Genomic DNA, 18,601 nt, shown 5'->3' on the forward strand with positions numbered 1-18,601 from the left:
CCGCTTCAGATCCTCCACGCGCTGGCGCAGACGCCGCATCTCCGCGGCGTCCTCCCACCTGCGCCGATCCTCCATTCGAACGCGACGGCCCGGCGTCACTTGTTGACACGGTAGGGCATGCTCGCCATATCGTCGATCGTATTCTAAACCACGCTGATCCCCGCGCCCCGCCCACGGGCCGCGGCGCTCGACGCCGTGCCAATCTGATCCCCTCACAGCGGCGCTACTTGGTGCGCTGGTTGGGCCCCATGCCGGATAGCTGGGAGCCTCGTGACGTCCTCCTCGCTGATGTTCCGGACTGCGTGGCGGCGTACGAGGCGGACCTCGCACCGGTGACGGATCGCGCTGAGGACGCGCCCGTCCGGCGCGCCTAGCCTCGTCCAAGGCTCGCTGATAACGTCCGATCACGTCCCTCTCCACTTCAGTCACAGGCACCGCCTCCACTCTTCACGATCCGGTCGCGCGACACCAAGCTCGCGACAGTGCGGACACCCATCGTCGTCGCTTCTTCGCCAGCTTCTGCCATCTCGGCTCCAAACGCCAAGTGTGGCGTGATCTCCATCTGAAGCGGGGGATGGTGTGACGGGCCGTTGTCACACAACAGCTACCGTGTCCACCACGGTAGTCAATCAACACGTAGAACAGAGTAAATGGCTAGCGCGGTCTCTCGTGTCGAGACCGTGTCGCTAACTATCAATCTCAGAGTCATATTTGCCTGCTTCCTCGATCCTTCCAGTGTACGCTACAGTAACGGTACTTCAGTCCCGTTACAGCAACTGGCTTGGCGATTGGTGAATCACCTGTTACTGGCATGAAGGCAACCGGATTACCGCCACATCTAGCGGTTGCTAAGAAAATAAGTGAGCTACAAGAGCAACTATCTGAAGTCTGCGCAGAAATGGAAAAACTAAAACCAACTATGACAAATTCACTCCCAAACGAAGTAGCGGCGAAGGTAGTAAATGAAATGCGACAGCATTTTGTGGTTAACGGTGTGGCTCCGGTATATTTGCGCGATATTGACATGAGGATTGACAGGCTGCGAGCCGACCTTGCGTCAGAGTTTCGTCACACTTTTAGTGAAGTCCAGCATAATAACGAAATCACTGTTCCCTCAACTACTAACACGGTGGAGGTTCCTGTGTGGAGATCGTGGAATTGGAGCAATGGCCAAATCGGTCATTCTGTTCCGATTGTATTTGAATTTCCCGCTAGGGCTAGTGTAAAGCTTATGTTCAATTTGTGGTATTTCGGCACAAAGACACTGGAATTCGCCCATATAGACTGCTCAGTAAGAAGCACAATATCAAGCCGCAACATCATATGCGGCACTCGCGTGTTCGAGTAGTCATGGAACTCATTCAGAAGGTTGCTGAGGAGTCCTCCATGTTTCCAGCAGGGGTCACGAAAATCTATGATCTTGACCTTCAAACAGCAGATAAGGCTTCTGTACCATCTTCGAGACGATGCTTGCAAAGTTGTACAGCGATACTCCTAACCGAGCCGAAGAGCTCTCATGCGGCACGATATATAATCAAGTATCGAAAGAAGAAGGATAATCAGTAACTTTGAATCAGATTTGTTTTGCTGAGTTGACCAATCAAGCCACGATTTCGACCTGTGATCTGCTTCTTATCACAAACACAGGCATTATTTACGTTTCTAACATGTCAAGAACGGTTTGTTTTAACAGACATTATTATTAAACATTCAAAATCGTTTTTTACAGCATGGTTTAGTAACGTTTTTCTTACATAGTGTACAAGTTTTCTAATCGACTCACTCCTGGTGAAGGTGGCGACGGAAGACCCGGCTCGTACAGAAAGGCTCGAACATGTGCAGCAGCATCGCCCGCCTGCTCCTGCTGGGTGTGGCGTTCCATGCGCTATGCATCCTCAGCGTTTTCGACATCTACTTCCAGTCGACTGTCGAGTCCTCCATTTACAGCGCCAACTACACCTCGTCGCCTCCAGCCAAGCGCGTCATCATCTTCACATTCGACGGCTGTCGCGTCGACAAACTCTTCAAAGTCGTTGCCGGCAACGTAAACCACTACGACCTCAACCCGAACGGCTCTACAAACACCACCAACTTCAGCTCCGACAGTCGTGTGCCTTTCCTAGGCGTTGTAATGCGAAATCGCGGCAGTTGGGGCGTCTCACACAACCACGCACCTACCGAAAGTCGGGCATGTCACGTGGCGCTAACTGCCGGAATGTATGAGGACCCACACGCCGTCTCTAATAGCTGGAAGCGGCACCCAGTGCCCTTCGACTCCGTCTTCAATCAGAGCAATAATGCCTTCATCTTTGGTAATAAAGACGTCGCCCCGATCCTCGCAGCTCATGCACCACAAGCTGTGGAAAAGCACTATTCTGCGAGAGAGGAAGGCAACATGGTACGCGAAGATACAACGCTGCTGGATCTGTGGGCATATCGCAGAGTGAAAGAATTATTTACAAAAGGAGCTGAAGCCAGGGATCCGGAATTGTACAGGAAGTTGCATGACGAGAAATTGGTGATCTATTGTCATTTTCTAGGCACTGATTTGACAGGACCGAAATATGGTGCCGATTCGAAAAAGTACTTGGAGAATATTGCTGTGGTGGATGATTTGATCGAGAAGACGTACAAGATGATCGAGGAGTATTATGGAAACGATGGACGAACAGCGTACGTCGTCAACGCGGACCATGGAATGGATCTTCGTGGCGACCACGGTGACGACGCTCCGGCCAAAACGAGGACGGCAATTATTGCGTGGGGTGCCGGTGTCCTGGGACCTGAGACAGCGAAAAAGACTGACAAGCAAGATTTTGATATTGAGTTGCCCACTCGATCTAGAGTTGAATTGCAGACACGCCTGGGGGCACAGGCAAACGAGGAGGAGGTTGCTACCCGTGAGTGGAGTGCAGTGCTTGACTTCAAGCGCAAAGATGTTATGCAGACAGATGTGGCGGCACTTATCAGTGCTTTGGCAGGACTGCCATATCCCCGCAATTCGGTTGGAGTTCTGCCGTTTACGTACTTGCCCAAGGACAAATATCGCGTAAATGCTATGCGTGCAAATGCACAGCAACTATACCACCATGCCTTACGCAAGGAGGAAGTGAAGCGCGCTCACCGGGGGATGTTATTTGTTCCATACTCACCTCTCCACCATCGGGTACCAGACCTTGAGGCTCATATTGACGAGGCCATCAATAGCCTACCTGAAGGTAAAAGCCACGCAATTCACGACGATGCGCACCGTGTCGTGGAACTGTTGAGTCAGGAGATGATTGATATTTGTCGGAACGCGATCGATTATTACCATACGTACGACTGGTTGTTCTTGCGAGGATCGATCGTGCTGGGGTACATTGGTTGGGCACTAATCATGACGGTAGCTTATCTGCACCCTCAAAAATTCCGCTTACGGTGTCTGTTGACTCCTATGATTGACGTCAAGTTTGCTGCTACTGTAGCTGCAGTGATGTGGTGGCGGTTTCTCGCAGATTCGCCGTCGACGTATTATCTTTACGGATTCTGCCCTCTTGTCTTTTGGAAATTCGTTTGGAGGCATCGTAATGACCTGCAAGCAGAACTCCCTTCTGTAAAGAGTTTCGGTTGGAAATGGAGTGTTCCAGCTGCGTTGGTTGTCTGTTGCCTGGAGCTGGTTGTCGTTGGTTACAAGCATCGTGCCGCATTTAGCTTGCTATTTGTCCTGTTGGCATTGCAACTAAACGGAGACCTACAACAATCGAGAGGAAGCGTGCAACTGAAAGACCGTCTACACTATCGAAAATTGATGACACCACGTTTTTGTTGGTCTGCAAGCTGTCTTTTTATCGCCGTGTTCCCATGTCTGCCGACTGAGTATGGCGAAAACACATCGTTGGTCCATTTTGGAGCGTTGCTGTTATTGCTTTGTACTTTTATTGTGGTTAGCAATATATCTCCTATTCACGATCAAAGATCCCAGTGGAAGTCGATGCTTTCTTCTGGGGAACCTCCAGTGCTATTGGCAATGCTGACTCTGCAATGGACCTCAGCCTACCTGGACAGTAAAGCTGCACCTCCGCTTTTTATGGTGGCTTTAAACTGGATGCTTGTCATCGTACCAGTGACATGGTTACTCGTTCAAACAAAGTACCAAAGCCCAGGGGCTGAGCTATCCTCGCTGAATTTTGAGAGTGAAGGCTATCTGGAGCGACAGCACACTGGTGAAGTCGCACACGTTGTGGTTGTGCGACTGATGAAAGTCATATTAGCGCTTGCGCCAGGCTTCATATTGCTTAGCACATCCTATGAAGTGTTATTTTACGTGGCACTATGCAGCGGGCTTGTCAGCTGGATTGTGGTGGAAGCAAAACAGATATCTACTCGAGGGGTTTCTATGAGTCGTGAAGTGCGGCGAGCGCTGCTGCTGTTACTATTTGTCCAAGTTTCGTTTTTTGGTACTACCAACGTGGCGAGCCTTACAAGCTTTCAGATTCCATCGACTCGACGGTTCCTAACAAAATCCACTCCCTCCATTGCGCAAGCGCTAGTCGTACTGAAGCTCCTGATACCGTTCGTACTTGTCGCCTGTGCTTTCCGTCTGATCTTACTGCTACCTTCGACAGTATCGACACAAGAAAAAGAGCTGCGCGGGAATTCTCTTTGGGTGTCGTCATATTTCCTTCTCGCAGTGGCTTTGGCGGACGTCCTCACCGTGCAGTTCCTGTTTCTTGTAAATAATGAAGGCAGCTGGAAGCAGATGGGGAATTCTATCGCCGAGTTTTGCATCGTCAATAGCCAGATTGTCCTGTTGCCGACAATCAATTTTCTCGCTTGGGTTTTTGTTCACGACCTAGAAGCTACTGGCAGAGGATATGAGCTAGTAGAAATAAATGAAGACGAGAAGGATCACTAGAAACTTCATGTAATCAACATTTTTTTTATTTTGTTGTCATGATACTGCAGTCGCGAAGCCCCTTCATTTGCACGTAACAAGCTGCGACCAGGACAACTCGGATGCGCGGAGGGAGGCAACCAGCTCGACGTTTTCAAGTGCCAGTGAATATTCGCGTGCAACACGAGCTTTGGCATTGGCATGAACCACTTTGCAGTTTAGCCCGTTCCCCCGAAGATGATACAGATGCACACGAGCACGCCCAAGTTTTAGCACTAGTAGGTTCCACGGATCGCTCAAGAACACCAGATTCATAAGCATCCGCTGGGCTGTCGATGCCGAACTCGTACCAATTTCATCATTGGCTACATTGTTGTCAGTATTGTCCTGGCTTGTGCCTTGCTTTTTGTCGAGGTTACGTTGACTTATCCATGGAGTAACATTCAACATCGTGAGCAGAGGCCCCAGCAGATCATCATCCCAACTCACTGAAAGGCAACTGGGTTCCCACAAAGCACCCGCGGCACTTGGAACGGCTGAGCGAGCAAAGAACAACGGATCAGGGACTGCATCACCTTTCTCCTGGGGTTTTACCTGACTGAAGTTCGTCGGTTTGACCCAACGACGTCGATGCCAGCGCATTAGTGCACGCACTGCTAAAATGACAACCACATAAATAATGGCAGCAAGAGCGACGGCCAGCATATCACTGTACACTCCTTCAAGGTTCATTTTCCACGCATCCAACGTCTCGGAGCGCAGCAGCATGAAGGTAGGAACGGGTTCCACCTCATTAGCCTCCAAGATCCGGGCATCACGGTCGTCGACGGCGATTCCTCCTTGAGCTACAAATGCAACGGCACCAAGAGCCAGTGTCGGAAGAAGATGGCCACGGACGCCAGAGACTCCGTGGGACGGAGTCCATGCCCCCGCCGAGGTCTGCAACAACGCTCGAAAACGGGCAAGTAACGCCATGAGCCAAACGCAGCGCATATGCACAGCTAGCCAACGCGTCAATGCTGCGAAGCTGTCCGTTGTGCTCTCACCGCCGTCATCTTCCAGTTCGTACAGTATCAGCGCGTCGATAATGTGTGCACTTGCGTAGCAAAGCACGGGTAACCAACTGCCATACACCACGACCTGACTCGGAACAGCGAAGAAGACTCGAAGAGTACGTTTCAATCTTGACGTATCGGCGCTTGCAGCTGTGTCGAAGACTGAGCCAACGGCGTAGCAAGCGACGAATAGACACACGACTCTCACGATGACGTACAACTGGCCAATATAGCGCAGAGTGGATGCCAGAGAGCTCCACTCCAGAGCATCAGTGTAGAGAATCTTGCCCTCGACACGCTCGTCAAATATGGTCGTCGTAGTGCAGACGTCGGGGTTGGTACAGTCTCGAATGCGATACAGCACCACAACGTTGTAAATCTTGTGTGCAAGCAGTACAGCCCCTCCCAGTCTTGTAAGCGGGTCCGATTCAGCTTCAATCAAAGTAATATCAAGTTTCTCGTTCTTGGACAGATTCTGCTGTAGTGCGGCAGTTCGCAATGACACAGTCTCCCATAGTGCGTCTCTCTCACTGCCATCAACAGTCAAGGACGCCGCCCATGGTTTCTCACAGAAGAGCGGTCGATCCAAGTCGTCCACACACAAATCCACTCCCGGATTGGCAGGGTCAAGATCGGCAAAAGTTGTGACCCAAACGCTGAGCCAATATTTATGATCCAGCAAGTTGCGTGACAAGAAACTCGTGCTGCTACTTGCCGCAGTGGAGCCGGAACTTGCACTACTTGTACCCGTCCAGCGAGCTTTGGCTCGAGCTGCGAAGCAGACACGTTGTGGGAGCGAACTGAGTTCTCCTCGAGCCATGATCGCAATACCGTCGTCGGTCTGGGCCACATTCTTGTAGCTGGTAGTGCTTGGAGCATTGGCTGCCAGGGCTTCAGCCAGAGTATCGAGCATACTAAACACCGTAGTCCCAGGTAGAGAATCTCCACAATCACTGCTGTATGCCGAGTCGGTGGAGTGAGCACTTAAAATGCATGCAGGCCATGATGAATTTAGTTTTGGAGACGTTTCCAGTAGGTCTCGAGCCGTGCGTAGACCGTAAGAGCTTGGAGTGAACTTATAGAGCGCCGTGGGGATCTCGGAAGAGATCAAAGACTCCCCGTCAGTAATGATCGAGCCGTTCCGGAAGATCGTGTGGCCTGGAAGTGCCGTGGGGCCATAGACAGTAAAGACATTCGGCTCAATCTGGACGAACGGAAGACTATCGACACTTGAACCTGCACGCGGGACGTCGGAAACGAGCAGTGCGTAGGCGAAGAGAGCGAAGAGGACGCGCAGAGCCGCGGATCGAGGCAGTCTGTCGACAAAAGCAGCCGTCTCACGCGTATTTTCCGGATGCATCACATTCAGCAGCACCGCTGAGCGTTTGCGTTGCCAGTTAGCATCGGCGGTAACAGCGGACGAAGACGGCGCCCTCGCAGGACCTCCAGGTGCGGCTGCTTTCCCTCCGTTTGCCTCGACTTCGTGTGATTCGCCCTGCACACGCTTGTTTGACTCGCGATGACTCTCGTCACCTGTGCTGGCCATGGTGAACACGAGCTAAAAGGTGTCAAGTCCCCAATGGGGACTCCCCAACGGTTCGACCCGCCTGCCAGCGGTTTCGCCAGAACGCCCGTTCAGATAGGGAAGTCTCTGCTAGCAGAGTATAATAGCCATCGTCTCCATGAGTCCAAAACTTGTCACCAAGGTATACCCATCGATGAAAATCCATCAAGGCGTGTGACTTTACAGGAGCGGAGCCATGTGGAATAATGGGGTCGTGGGTTCAGCTAGGATTACGACACTTGATTGGAGGAATTGTTTGTGGGGTATCTCAGACTGTAATTTCACTTGACATTCCCCGACTTGCCAGCTCGACTCGACCCGACTCCTTCTCTTGAGTCGTCGCCATGAGCATTGACTGGTCTCTCGAGTGCTGCAATGACAAGCAGTTCCTGTCCATCTTCCTCATCATCTGTTACGCCGTCGCCATCTTCAAACTGTATGAGGCGGAGACTTCTCATGCGAGTGCTGAATGGTCTACTAACTGCTTCACTCTCCTCTCTTTTCTGCAGATGGCGCGTATCGATTCTTCACCCATTCAAAATTCTGTACGTCATCCTTTGCAATGCTGTCGCCGAATGGAAGAGAAATTGCACTAACGGGGTCTTGCGACGTGCTGTGGCTGATGCAGAACGGTATTCCTGCACGAACTGGGGCACGCCACAGCTGCATGGCTCACCTGCGGCAGCGTACGACGCACTCCTTCATTATCACAAGTGCGACGCACTAGCTAATGATGCAATTGTTGCATGTCGACTCAGGTTAAGGGGATGGAGGTGCACCCTGACGAAGGTGGCGTGACCAAGACCGTCGGTGGACTCCAGTGGGTCATCCTTCCTGCTGTACGTTCCCGTTTCGAGCTCTGTAATACAGTGACGATGATATTGATACGGTTGTGTTCATGACTGCAGGGATACTTGGGATCAGCTGTGTGGGGCATGGCGTTGACGATTGCGAGTGCCGATAAAACGGCGTCAGAGGTGGCAGCAGGCATCCTCATTTTCTTCCTACTGGTCTTCATCTTCTACGCGCACAACGGCTACCTCCGCATCCTGAACTTCTGCTTCATCTTGCTGCTTGCGGGCCTATTGGCGCTGAACATTTGGACGACGTTCGACGCTCTCCAGTACGTGACGCTCTTCGTCGGTGTCATGAGCTGCCTCTTCTCGGTTTATGATATCTGGGATGACCTCATTTCCCGCCGCGTAAACGAGAGTGACGCATCGTTCTTCGCCAAGATGACGCACACTTCGAGTCGCTGCTGGGGAGTGATCTGGGGTCTTATCGCACTTGTCTCGCTCGTCGCGGCCGTGTATTTCAACCTGCTCGTTGCAGAGGACTCTGGTGAATCGCTCACCAACATCTCAGATGCCTCAGCAGGCACGAAGGTTGCACTGGCCTGTGCTGTCGTCATTGTGGCTCTCGCTGTAGTGCACACAGGGTTCACACGGAGGTGCATGCTGCGGAAACGCGACGGATTCGGAAGCTACTTCGCCGCATAACCTTAGATATGATGCTGACAATCACTACGGCAGTGTAGTCGCCCAACTGATAATTCTCCGGAAGAGTTTCATTCCTGTATCGTTATCACCCGAGAAGCCACAATTCCACCTATACACCTACCTACCAAAACGCTACGGACTAAACAAAAAGCCCGCATCTTATAGTTCTAAGGACATTCCATTGTCCGCGAAAGGCTTACGATCTTTTATTTCGCTTTGCGACTTGACTCTGGGAACCAACCACCTTATGAAAGAATACCGTTTGTCATGCGCTGGAAATTGTCATATTGACGCGTGCTGTAGTTGCTGTTGCTCTTGCGGATGAGCGACAGTACGTGCGCCACAGTCTCTTGCTTGGATAGGGTCAGCTTGAAGCGGGAGCGTAGGCGCAATAAAATATAATCAGCGTCGATGCCCAGGAAACACGGGTATGGTGACTGACGTGACATGACGTCCACAAGGTCACAGATCTCGTCACAGTGCTGTTGGCACGCAAGGAATCCTCGTGTGCACAAGGTAACATACTCCTTGAAGCCCTCGGAGTCCTGGCCACCCATGGTCTCCACCATCTCGGCCGTCAGCTTGAATGGGGCTGTCTCGATGCTCAGCATTCCACCAGGCGCGATACCAAGTAAGAAACCATAGTCGATATGGATAATGTGGCCTTCGTTGTCCAGCATGATGTTGCCGTTATGCCGATCCTTGATCTGCAGGAAGTAACACACGAGCGAGTATCCAGCCATAGACTGAATAAACTTCCGCTGCGCTGCCTTGAATCGGCGCGAGTCAGGTGGTCCATAGGATTTCTCGAAGTGATGCAGCAGCGAAACGTAACCTTCACGTTTCTTCAGCCCATCCAGCGAAATTGCGTTGATCAGAGTCTCAATCAGTCCAGTTGACGAACTCGTAGCGATGATGCGGTATCTCTTCACCCACATGGGCAGATTCGCTCCCCTGAATATTTCAACGAACTTCTGAATCAACTGCAGCGTAAATACCTCCTGACGAAGATCATCGTTACTCTTGCCAATCATGGACACGATGTCCCATCCGGGTAAGTGGCCGTACGGCGATGCAGCCATCAGCCTCGCTCGCTTTGAGCTCCAGGACTCTCCGAAAGCTGCTTCAAAATCCCTGCGGCGAGCCTTCTCGCGCTCAATTGCTTCTGCGGTCAAGTTGCCCGATGCCAAGTCCATCTCCAGCGGTGTCGAAGGTTGTCCCTCTACTATCACTCCGTCCACAGTCGTGTTATTTGCCGCTTTTTCGATAGGCTGCATGAGCACCGGTGGAGCCGTTGACGGCGTTGACACAATGTCAGGGACGTCAATGGGGGTCTCAGGAACAGGGGCACGACGAGGCACGGCGACAGGAGTTTGGTACGGTTCAGGAGCAGGGGGAGGGATAATTGTTTCCGCTTGGACTTCCTCCGCGTCTTGAGCATCACCAGCAAAAGCTTCACTAGCCTGGTGCCCAATCAACTGACCAATTTCATCATCCTCGATGTAGTTGACTTCCGAAGATTCAAGCGCACCGCTACCAGTTAGGTTCTGTCGTGATGGCGACCGTGGTGATTGCGGGAGTGAGGCATCGCACTGTTGTTCATCGTCAAAAGGGTTGCCGCGAATCACCTCAAAAATCAGCAAAATAGGGACACGAGCTTTTGTCGAGAACGCGGTTCCTTCCTTCGTGGGTATCCGCACGATACGCTCAAAAGGGTCCGTGGCTTTCACCAGCGGCACATACGCCATAGGTGGCAGATGCAGTTTCTCTAAATACGACGGCAACTGGGCCTTCCGGTCCTGAATAGACGGCACAAAACGCAGCGCCTCAGCGATATCCGTGATCTGCTCCACGAAGTCACATTCGTCAGCAAAATGCTTTGCCAGCAGGGACTTGTCTGTCTGGCTCAGGCGTCGCATAGACTCACTGAAAATACTGGTTGGTTGGTTATCAGTATCCTCCTCTTCAAGAATGGACAACCGCTCGTCTTGCTCGTAGTCGTCACCTGTAGGGTGCGTCAGCAACATGGAGTCAAGGTCTTCCTTTGGCGTGAGCAAATGCTGTTGAAAGCGCGAAAAGTCACGAAATCGGCTGTCCACGTCTCCATCTAGCGAGCCATTACGGTCCGATCCGTTCCTCGCCATAGGCGGTGAGATGGGTGAGTAAGAATCCATGCCTGCCGGCGAGCCACTTGCACCAGAGATACTGTGCGCTTGTCGACGGTGGATTGCAATCTCCTCTGTCAGCTTTACGATAACTTGCAACTGGTCATCTGTTGGCATCGGCAGATTACGCTTGTGCACCTGCGACGCTTCGTGCTGGGGATCACGGCTGAGCACAGTGGCACGGTCTACACCTGCAACTTCACGCTCAATCTCCACCATCAACCGTACCACACGCGCGTATTTGTCCTGCATCTCCTTGGGTTTTCTTGGATCAAACGAGTCTTCGAGTGCGCCTTGAAGTTGCCATCGAAGAAGAAGCGCGAGGTGAATGGAGCGCGAACATACCGACAAAATGAGCTCATCCAGCCAGAAAATCTTCTCGAAGTCAAAATTCGGAATCGATAGATATGCATGAACGATCTGAGGCCAGTAGAACTCCACTTGGTTGATGCGCGTATACGAAAAGTGAAGCAGTTTCTCCACAATCGGTTTGAACAACAAAGGGTCACTATCGAGGTGACGATGCAGTAAAATCACAGCTCGGTACACGCTAAAGCTACGTGCACGGAACTCGCGATGCAGACCCAAGATCTTCAGGTCTAGCGGGATTTCTGGATGGTCCATTGTGTGATCATAAAAGCGTCGATCCTTCAGCAAGATCTCCTCGCATTCTTCTGCGGTAATCACCTTTGCCTTCAGCAGGTCGATAGCAATCTTCGCTGACTCAGTCTGTAGTGGTCGCTTGGGCATAATCAGCTCAATCGGAGCCTCGGGATTCAATGGCTTTGGGTACAAGCAGATCCCCGCCTTTAGTCGCTCCACCATCGCCCGTAAGTAGTTGATGTAATTCTGCGCCTCATAACAACGGTCACACACGCGCTTGGCGTAGTAGTGCGATCTCTGCGGGAGCGGGACCTTGTGCGTCGTAAACTTATCACAATACAGACCGTCACAACTGTTGCATTTGTATAGCAATGTCGCCGCAGCTGGCGATGGTTGTCCAGCCGCCGCAGCTTCTGCTGACAACCGAGTGCAATCGGGACACTTGCACGTTACATCCGTCTCAGTAGACGGCACCGTCACAGTGCTCACTGGAGAGAGAGACACATCCAGCGATGCGTGCTGGAAGAACGCTGCTGCTAGACGCGGTACTGTAGTCTCCACTGCTGTCTGGATCGCTCGGATCCACTTCTCCTTATCCATGGCTGTGTCGGCGTAGGCGTAGAAGACTTTGTTCTGCGCGGTGGCAAACAGGAAGCCGTGCTGATAGATGTGCATGTTGCCTTTGCCATCCCATTCCTGCACTCCAAGTACGTCCACCTCACCCTTAAGTCGCAGCATATGATACGCATCCTCCTGTGTGCTGCTCGTACATTGAATAACACACAGGTTTAGCCTGTCATATCTATTTAATAGACTGGATACAATTCATCTTACCTGTAATAGTGGAAAGATGTGCCCACGAGAAAACAGTAGCGTCGCAGCATCGGTGGCGGTGATGCTGGACTTGTGCGGAAGGTGAGATAGCCCTCGCAGCTGGCGCGCGGGGCCTTCATGGCGCTCCAGGAGATCTGACGCGGTCTGTTGCGACGACGAAGTCTCGTTGTGGTGATTGGTTTCTGCGGACGCTCGCAATGGGGAGCGCAAACCCAATCTACGCGTTGCCTGGCGCGGACTGGGGTGTGATGAGAGGCAGGCGATTACTCGTCTCCGACGGGGCCGATACGCGCGGACAGTAGCTCGTCGGACAGAGGGGATGACGGGAGACACGACGAGGCTGGAGTGTCCGGACGCGCGTCGCTGAGAAGGGAGCTGCAGCGAGAGAGAGGAGCGGCCCGGAGCGCGAGCCTTCTCTCTTCAAAGTGGGCGTTGCTGTGTTGTGTGTGGAGGCTCCCCCTATGTATGGCGAACCCGCGGGCCGGCTGATTGATGGCCCCGTGGGTCTCTATGTCCCACGGGTTCTAAAAGACTGGTACAGAAGTGATACACATATTTTTGCTGGTTGCGAGCGCGTCAGTGTCAATAGCGATGGCTCGCGGGAAGAAGACGGCAGCGCCGCTCAAGGCGTCCACGCCCAATGCCAATGGCGGCAACAAGGGCAACAAGAAGACGGCGGGTATTGCAGCGAAGAAGCAGAACAAACAGCAGGTGCAGACGCCTGTCAAGAGCAACAAACAACCCGTGAAGGTCGTGAAGCAGCCTGTAAAGGAAGAGGGCGAAAATGAGGAGGAGGTCGACGATGAGGCTAGCGAGACGGAGGACAGCGATGAGGCTAGCGATAGTGACGAAGATGATGGCGAGGGCAGCGACGAGTTTGAAGATCAGGGGTCATCCTCCGACGATGACAGTGGTGACGAGGAGAGCGACGACGACGCTGAGCTCACTGAGCTTGAGAAGAAGACGCGTCGCTTCACGGTGGATCGCGAGAAAGAGATGCAAAAGATGCGCGAGGATGGATCGCTTTCAGTGGCGTCGCAGCTACACGTGGACGATCTGTCGTCTGACGATGAAGAGAATGTCAACACCATTGGTAACGTACCGCTCCGGTGGTACGAGGACTACGACCACATCGGTTACAATGTGGACGGCAAGAAGATCATGAAATCGAACAATGGTGACGGCATTGACGACGCTATCGCTGCTAAGGATGACCCATACTATGAGTACGTCGACGTAGATGGTCACTATTAGGTTGAAGGAGGCTGACATTGTATTGCACTTTGTTGTTTGACAGCCGCACGGTGTACGACGCGTACAATGACCGCAAAATTGTCATTTCGGACCGCGACATGGAGATTATTCGTCGTATGCAGGCTGGTGCTTTCGCACACCCGGAGTTCGAGGCCTACCCGGACTACGTTGACATTTACTCCTCGAACACAATCATCCACGCTATGGGTAACGACCTTGAGCCCAAGAGCCGATTCCTTCCTTCGAAATGGGAGCGCATGAAGGTTATGAAGATTATGAAGGGTATTAAGGAAGGTCGCATCAAACTAGACCAGGAACCCGAAAAGAAGCCCGAAGTCTACCAGATGTGGTTTGACGACGACCAGGCGCAGACTCGCAAGGGTCCGGCCCACGTGCAGGCTCCGAAGATGCCGCTTCCTGGACACATTGAGTCCTACAACCCTCCGGATGAGTACTTGTTTACCAAGGAGGAGCGTCGCGCTTGGGAAGAAGCCGAACCGGAGGACCGTGACACGAACTTCATCCCAAAGAAGTTCAAGTCGCTGCGTGAGGTGTGCGGCTACGGCGGCTTCGTGCGTGAGCGTTTTGAGCGCTGCCTGGATCTGTACTTGGCGCCTCGCGTTAACAAGCGCAAGCTTAACATTGACCCGGAGTCGCTCGTGCCGGAGCTACCGAAGCCTCAGGATCTGCGTCCGTTTCCCAACACATTGGAGCTTGTGTTCAAGGGCCACACTGGCCGTATTCGTTCGCTGGCTGTAGACCCGTACGGCCAGTACGTGGCCTCAGGTTCGGACGACTTCACTGTTCGTATTTGGGAGCTTGAGACTGCGCGTTGCCTGCATGTGTACAACGTTGGTGCTGTGGTGCACAAGCTGTCATGGAACCCGAACAAGGACCACCAGTTGCTGGCTGTGGCTGCTGCCAAGAAGGTCTTTATCATTGCTACCGGAACAGGTAGCGCAGACCAGACGGAACTCACCAATGCGCTTGTGGGTGATGCCAGTGACAGCATTCAGACTTCCAATGATGATGATGGCAAGACAGATAGCGCCAGTGGGGACGTCCAGGTCGTGGATGAGGATGAAGCCACTGTGGAGGCTGACGCGCTCAAGAAGAAGGTGCCGGTAACCTGGCGGTTCTACAGCGGCACCAAGGACAAGCACAAGTCAAAGAAGGCGGATCGGCCGTGGCTGGAGCGTCGTGTGGGCACTGGTATTCGTGTTGTGCTGCACCACACGAGCGACGTGAAGGACGTGGCATGGCACTACAAGGGTGACTACCTTTCGACGGTTGCTCCTGGCGCTGGTGCCGGAGCAGTGCTGATTCACCAGCTCTCGAAGAGGAAGACTCAGAACCCGTTCCAGAAGAGCGTGGGTCAGGTGCAGTGCGTGTTGTTCCACCCGTCCAAGCCATTCTTCTTCCACGCTACCCAGCGCCACGTGCGTGTGTACAACTTAGTGAAGCAGTCGATCGTCAAGAAGCTGTCTTCAGGTGTCAAGTGGATCTCGAGCATGGCGGTGCATCCGAACGGTGACCACTTGCTAGTAGGAAGTTACGACCGGCGGTTGTGCTGGTTTGATCTGGATCTGTCTTCGAGGCCATTCAAGACACTCAAGTACCATGAGAAGGCTGTGCGCGACGTGTCGTTCCACGCCAAGTACCCGCTCATGGCTTCAGCCTCGGACGACGGCACCATTCACATTTTCCACGCCATGGTCTACTCGTACGTATCGATGGCATTTTTTACTGACACGAAACGATTGAGTTCACTAACTGTGATGAACGTGTGACCTTTGCAGGGACCTGATGAAGAACCCGCTGATCGTGCCGCTCAAGATCCTGCGCGGCCATGAGGTCTCTGGTGGTCTCGGTGTCATGGCGCTAGCCTTCCACCCTGTCCTGGTACGTGTTTCATTTCATGTAGAGAATAATGCATCGTCCGTTCTAACTCCTGCTTTCAATTTTTCGTGTTTGCTTCGTAGCCATGGGTGGTTACAGGCGGTGCCGACGGCTCCATTCGCCTCTTCCAGAACATTCACTAACTCGCTCATTGTAGCGGGCTCGACGATCCGAGCAACCATCCGAGTGGTCGGCAAGGCAACGCTCCGTTTGTTGGAAACTTCAGTGCCTGTCGAAGCCAGCAACTCGTAACTGTGACGATTCAATAATAGACAACGTGCATACGGATATCGGATCACACCGTTTCTGGCGGCTCCTTTAAAAGATACACATTCGTGGAAAATATAATTGCGGCGACCATGGCGAACAGCAAATTGCTCGGCACATGATGACGGCATGGTAACGTGAAGCCTCGCCTTTCCGCGACCAACAAAAGCCAGTGCATTTTACCCATTTTGAGCCACGACACAACGCTAAACTCGCCAATTAATCCTAGCCAAGATGGCTGTGCGTACGTGTATCTGATGAGTACATGTAGTGACTATCACACCATACATGTACCTGTTGAATGGAGAGCACACCCGCATAAATGGACATGACAAGTCCTTAATTTATTTAGCAATGAAAAAAGAAAAGAGGAAGGTTAGGCTACAGCTAGAAAAGTCGGGAAGCTGTCGCTACTCGGTCCAAGCGGACGGATCCAGGTCTCCCCCGCCCTGCACATAACAGAATACACCTCGAGGCTTTACTCGCAAAAAAGACCACAATACTTGAACCACCGCCCGCCCGCTTGTCCTTTTCCGATCTCCGCGAGTTCGCAAGCAACTTCCATCGTCCAGTCTTTTTAGTTCTTTTTGCCCATGCCAGGGATACGGAACCGAGATTTCTTGGGTGCTGCTGCAGGCATCGGAGGGGGCATCTGGCCGTATCGCACAGGGTACTGGTACTGACCGCCAAGTGTCGTAGGGGGGTACTGCTGCTGGCCAAATCCACTGTTAGGTTGACCATACTGCTGCTGCTGTCCATACTGCTGCTGGGGCTGCCCGTATTGCTGCTGAGGCTGTCCATACTGCTGCCCGTACTGCTGCTGGGGTTGTCCATATTGTTGCTGAGGCTGTCCGTACTGCTGTGGCTGGTTGTTACCGTATCCGTAGGCGCCAGGCTGCTGCTGCTGCTGCTGGCCATAACCAGAGTGTTGCGGGGGGTACATGCCAGTTGCCATGACGGGAGGGTAGCCGGCGTTGTTCATGGGGTTGGGGCGGTTCTCCTCGTCCGAGTTACGCTGGTTGTGGGTCACGCGCTTGCCATTCATGGCGTAAAGCGAGCCCTCCGTGGGCTCTCCGTCGCCGTCCAGGAGACTAGCTCCATCCACCTTTCCCTTACGATCCAGCACCGTGTCACCCGAGAGCACAGCGCGGTCTGACTTTTTCTTGCGCAGGAAACCAACCATTGTGACTAAGGACTGTTGTTGTGTGAATGTGTGTGGATAGAAGTATGCAGAATAGCAGAGAGGACGCGAAGGTTTCCTCTCGGCTCGGGCTGGACGAGGACGATTCAAGTATGGCGCGCACGTTTGGCCCCAGCCGGAAACTGCGGCTCCCCCTCCCAGCTCTTGCTCGATCCTCGCTGCCGCTCCTATAGCGATTTGTCGCAATTTTTCTGAAACCCAACCACTTGAGTTTTGTAAACCGCGCGAAAAGGCGCCACCTCAGAGGTCGAAAAAGCTCACCTAGCCGCCCAATAGCAACTTGCACCAGTCAAATCCACGTGGACGCACCAGCAAGAATGTTGCTGACAGATGGCGATTGACTGAGCTTAACTATGGCGTCGTACAGTTGTGTGCTTTGGTTCGCCTTCATGCAGATTCCTGACGCTGACTGTCGATATCTGCAGGTGTAAACTCCAGGCTGGATGGAACTGCCACTGCAACATGAACATGGTCGCCAAATAGACCGTTTCAATTCCTTGGAAACCGGTGCCAGTGAACCTCGGTTCACTCGTTTGCAGTCCTCGACGTCTTATTAGGGCAGCAACTACACCACCACCACAACGCAATGCGGCAGAAGCTTTCCACAAAAGCAGACCATCTGCGGCAGCTGGCACTCGCGCCGCAACGCTTTCGTGGCTCGAGTGGATAGCGTAGCCACACTGCACGATGCAACAGCAAAAGATACTCTGTCCATGTTAATAACGTCTGGGTGGAGATTATCATGGAGCGGCGACTTGGCAAAAAAAAAAAAAAAACAGTGATGATTGTTACGGCCTTAACGTGAAAATCTATTGCAAATTTTAAGTTGCAGTGTCAAAGCAGTTGCACCAAGCGTATCCAACGCGCCCTTTTGATGCTGAGACATGTCATACAAAAACCAAGCGTAACTACCACAACTACCAAGCACCACTGCTGATGGCGGCTTCGAAGCTGCACTCTGGAACTGAGACCACACCTGGGCGATGCACTTTGGCTCACATCCTCGTGACACGCTGGACCAGTCTATGAGGTTTTGATCGATCGCATCCTCGCTGTCTGTATTCACCGCAGGTTAAATGCAGTGAACGATAACAGCAGCAACTTCAACCACACACGATCCGCCTCAAAGTGCTGGAACATTCACGGAGAAACCGCTAAGCCAGCCATTTCTCAATTGACCAGCTCACCTGGTTGTCGAGCTTGCCCCGCGCCAGCGCTGCGTGACGCAGTGTGTCGGTCGGTACGTGTAATCAGACAGAGCGCACGCAGCCGCGCACGTGTCTGTCCAACGTTCGCTCTAGCGTTGCATCGAGCAGGTGAAGAAGGCGCCACTTCAAGCAAGGATCACTGAGTTCGAACACCGTGTAAGACTTGCCAGGTTACA

The 18,601-nt window shown here is 52.7% G+C and overlaps 7 protein-coding genes across 10 annotated transcripts; 4 read left to right on the forward strand and 3 right to left on the reverse strand.

The window, feature by feature from the left end:
- Positions 1–248: 248 nt before the first annotated feature.
- PPTG_14754 (hypothetical protein) lies at positions 249–566 on the forward strand (the record flags this gene model as incomplete). The annotated part of the gene is made up of 2 exons (XM_008911293.1): positions 249–359; positions 426–566. The coding sequence occupies 2 exons, from the start codon at positions 249–251 to the stop codon at positions 564–566; spliced, it is 252 nt and encodes an 83-aa protein (XP_008909541.1).
- A 1,161-nt stretch (positions 567–1,727) lies between these two features.
- PPTG_14755 (hypothetical protein) lies at positions 1,728–4,945 on the forward strand. Its single transcript, XM_008911294.1, has one exon. It carries the CDS (start codon positions 1,835–1,837, stop codon positions 4,895–4,897), a length of 3,063 nt encoding a protein of 1,020 aa, XP_008909542.1. The 5' UTR covers positions 1,728–1,834; the 3' UTR covers positions 4,898–4,945.
- On the reverse strand, positions 4,886–8,260 carry PPTG_14756 (hypothetical protein). Its single transcript, XM_008911295.1, has one exon. It carries the CDS (start codon positions 7,475–7,477, stop codon positions 4,961–4,963), a length of 2,517 nt encoding a protein of 838 aa, XP_008909543.1. The 5' UTR covers positions 7,478–8,260; the 3' UTR covers positions 4,886–4,960.
- On the forward strand, positions 7,674–12,121 carry PPTG_14757 (hypothetical protein). Of its 4 annotated transcripts, XM_008911296.1 has the most exons (5): positions 7,674–7,931; positions 8,005–8,040; positions 8,124–8,181; positions 8,254–8,334; positions 8,404–12,121. In XM_008911296.1, the coding sequence occupies exons 1-5, from the start codon at positions 7,840–7,842 to the stop codon at positions 8,992–8,994; spliced, it is 858 nt and encodes a 285-aa protein (XP_008909544.1). In that variant the 5' UTR covers positions 7,674–7,839; the 3' UTR covers positions 8,995–12,121. The 4 variants fall into 4 exon arrangements, with proteins under 4 accessions (XP_008909544.1, XP_008909547.1, XP_008909546.1 ...); XM_008911299.1 differs by having other exon boundaries at positions 8,005–8,181; XM_008911298.1 differs by having other exon boundaries at positions 8,124–8,334.
- Positions 9,006–13,048, reverse strand: PPTG_14758 (hypothetical protein). Its single transcript, XM_008911300.1, has 2 exons — positions 12,597–13,048; positions 9,006–12,522 (listed from the first exon to the last, which is right to left on the reverse strand). The coding sequence occupies exons 1-2, from the start codon at positions 12,713–12,715 to the stop codon at positions 9,240–9,242; spliced, it is 3,402 nt and encodes a 1,133-aa protein (XP_008909548.1). The 5' UTR covers positions 12,716–13,048; the 3' UTR covers positions 9,006–9,239.
- A 111-nt stretch (positions 13,049–13,159) lies between these two features.
- Positions 13,160–16,255, forward strand: PPTG_14759 (hypothetical protein). The gene is made up of 4 exons (XM_008911301.1): positions 13,160–13,822; positions 13,894–15,573; positions 15,650–15,752; positions 15,833–16,255. Exons 1-4 carry the CDS (start codon positions 13,188–13,190, stop codon positions 15,890–15,892), a joined length of 2,478 nt encoding a protein of 825 aa, XP_008909549.1. The 5' UTR covers positions 13,160–13,187; the 3' UTR covers positions 15,893–16,255.
- A 53-nt stretch (positions 16,256–16,308) lies between these two features.
- On the reverse strand, positions 16,309–17,449 carry PPTG_14760 (hypothetical protein). Its single transcript, XM_008911302.1, has one exon. It carries the CDS (start codon positions 17,197–17,199, stop codon positions 16,594–16,596), a length of 606 nt encoding a protein of 201 aa, XP_008909550.1. The 5' UTR covers positions 17,200–17,449; the 3' UTR covers positions 16,309–16,593.
- Between the last annotated feature and the right edge of the window lie 1,152 nt (positions 17,450–18,601).

This window comes from Phytophthora parasitica (assembly GCF_000247585.1).
Source record: "Phytophthora parasitica INRA-310 unplaced genomic scaffold supercont2.41, whole genome shotgun sequence".
Classification (NCBI taxonomy): Eukaryota; Oomycota; class Peronosporomycetes; order Peronosporales; family Peronosporaceae; genus Phytophthora; species Phytophthora nicotianae.

Coding starts and splice junctions, on each gene's coding strand:
- PPTG_14760 (XM_008911302.1), bottom strand. CDS start 17,199: ATGGTTGGTTTCCTGCGCAAGAAAAAGTCAGACCGCGCTGTGCTCTCG.
- PPTG_14757 (XM_008911296.1), top strand. CDS start 7,840: ATGAGCATTGACTGGTCTCTCGAGTGCTGCAATGACAAGCAGTTCCTG. Junction 7,932..8,004: donor GCCGTCGCCATCTTCAAACT/GTATGAGGCGGA, acceptor TCTTTTCTGCAG/ATGGCGCGTATCGATTCTTC. Junction 8,335..8,403: donor AGTGGGTCATCCTTCCTGCT/GTACGTTCCCGT, acceptor TCATGACTGCAG/GGATACTTGGGATCAGCTGT.
- PPTG_14758 (XM_008911300.1), bottom strand. CDS start 12,715: ATGAAGGCCCCGCGCGCCAGCTGCGAGGGCTATCTCACCTTCCGCACA. Junction 12,523..12,596: donor ACATCTTTCCACTATTACAG/GTAAGATGAATT, acceptor ATGTACGAGCAG/CACACAGGAGGATGCGTATC.
- PPTG_14756 (XM_008911295.1), bottom strand. CDS start 7,477: ATGGCCAGCACAGGTGACGAGAGTCATCGCGAGTCAAACAAGCGTGTG.
- PPTG_14755 (XM_008911294.1), top strand. CDS start 1,835: ATGTGCAGCAGCATCGCCCGCCTGCTCCTGCTGGGTGTGGCGTTCCAT.
- PPTG_14759 (XM_008911301.1), top strand. CDS start 13,188: ATGGCTCGCGGGAAGAAGACGGCAGCGCCGCTCAAGGCGTCCACGCCC. Junction 13,823..13,893: donor AAGGATGACCCATACTATGA/GTACGTCGACGT, acceptor GTTGTTTGACAG/CCGCACGGTGTACGACGCGT. Junction 15,574..15,649: donor TTCCACGCCATGGTCTACTC/GTACGTATCGAT, acceptor TGACCTTTGCAG/GGACCTGATGAAGAACCCGC.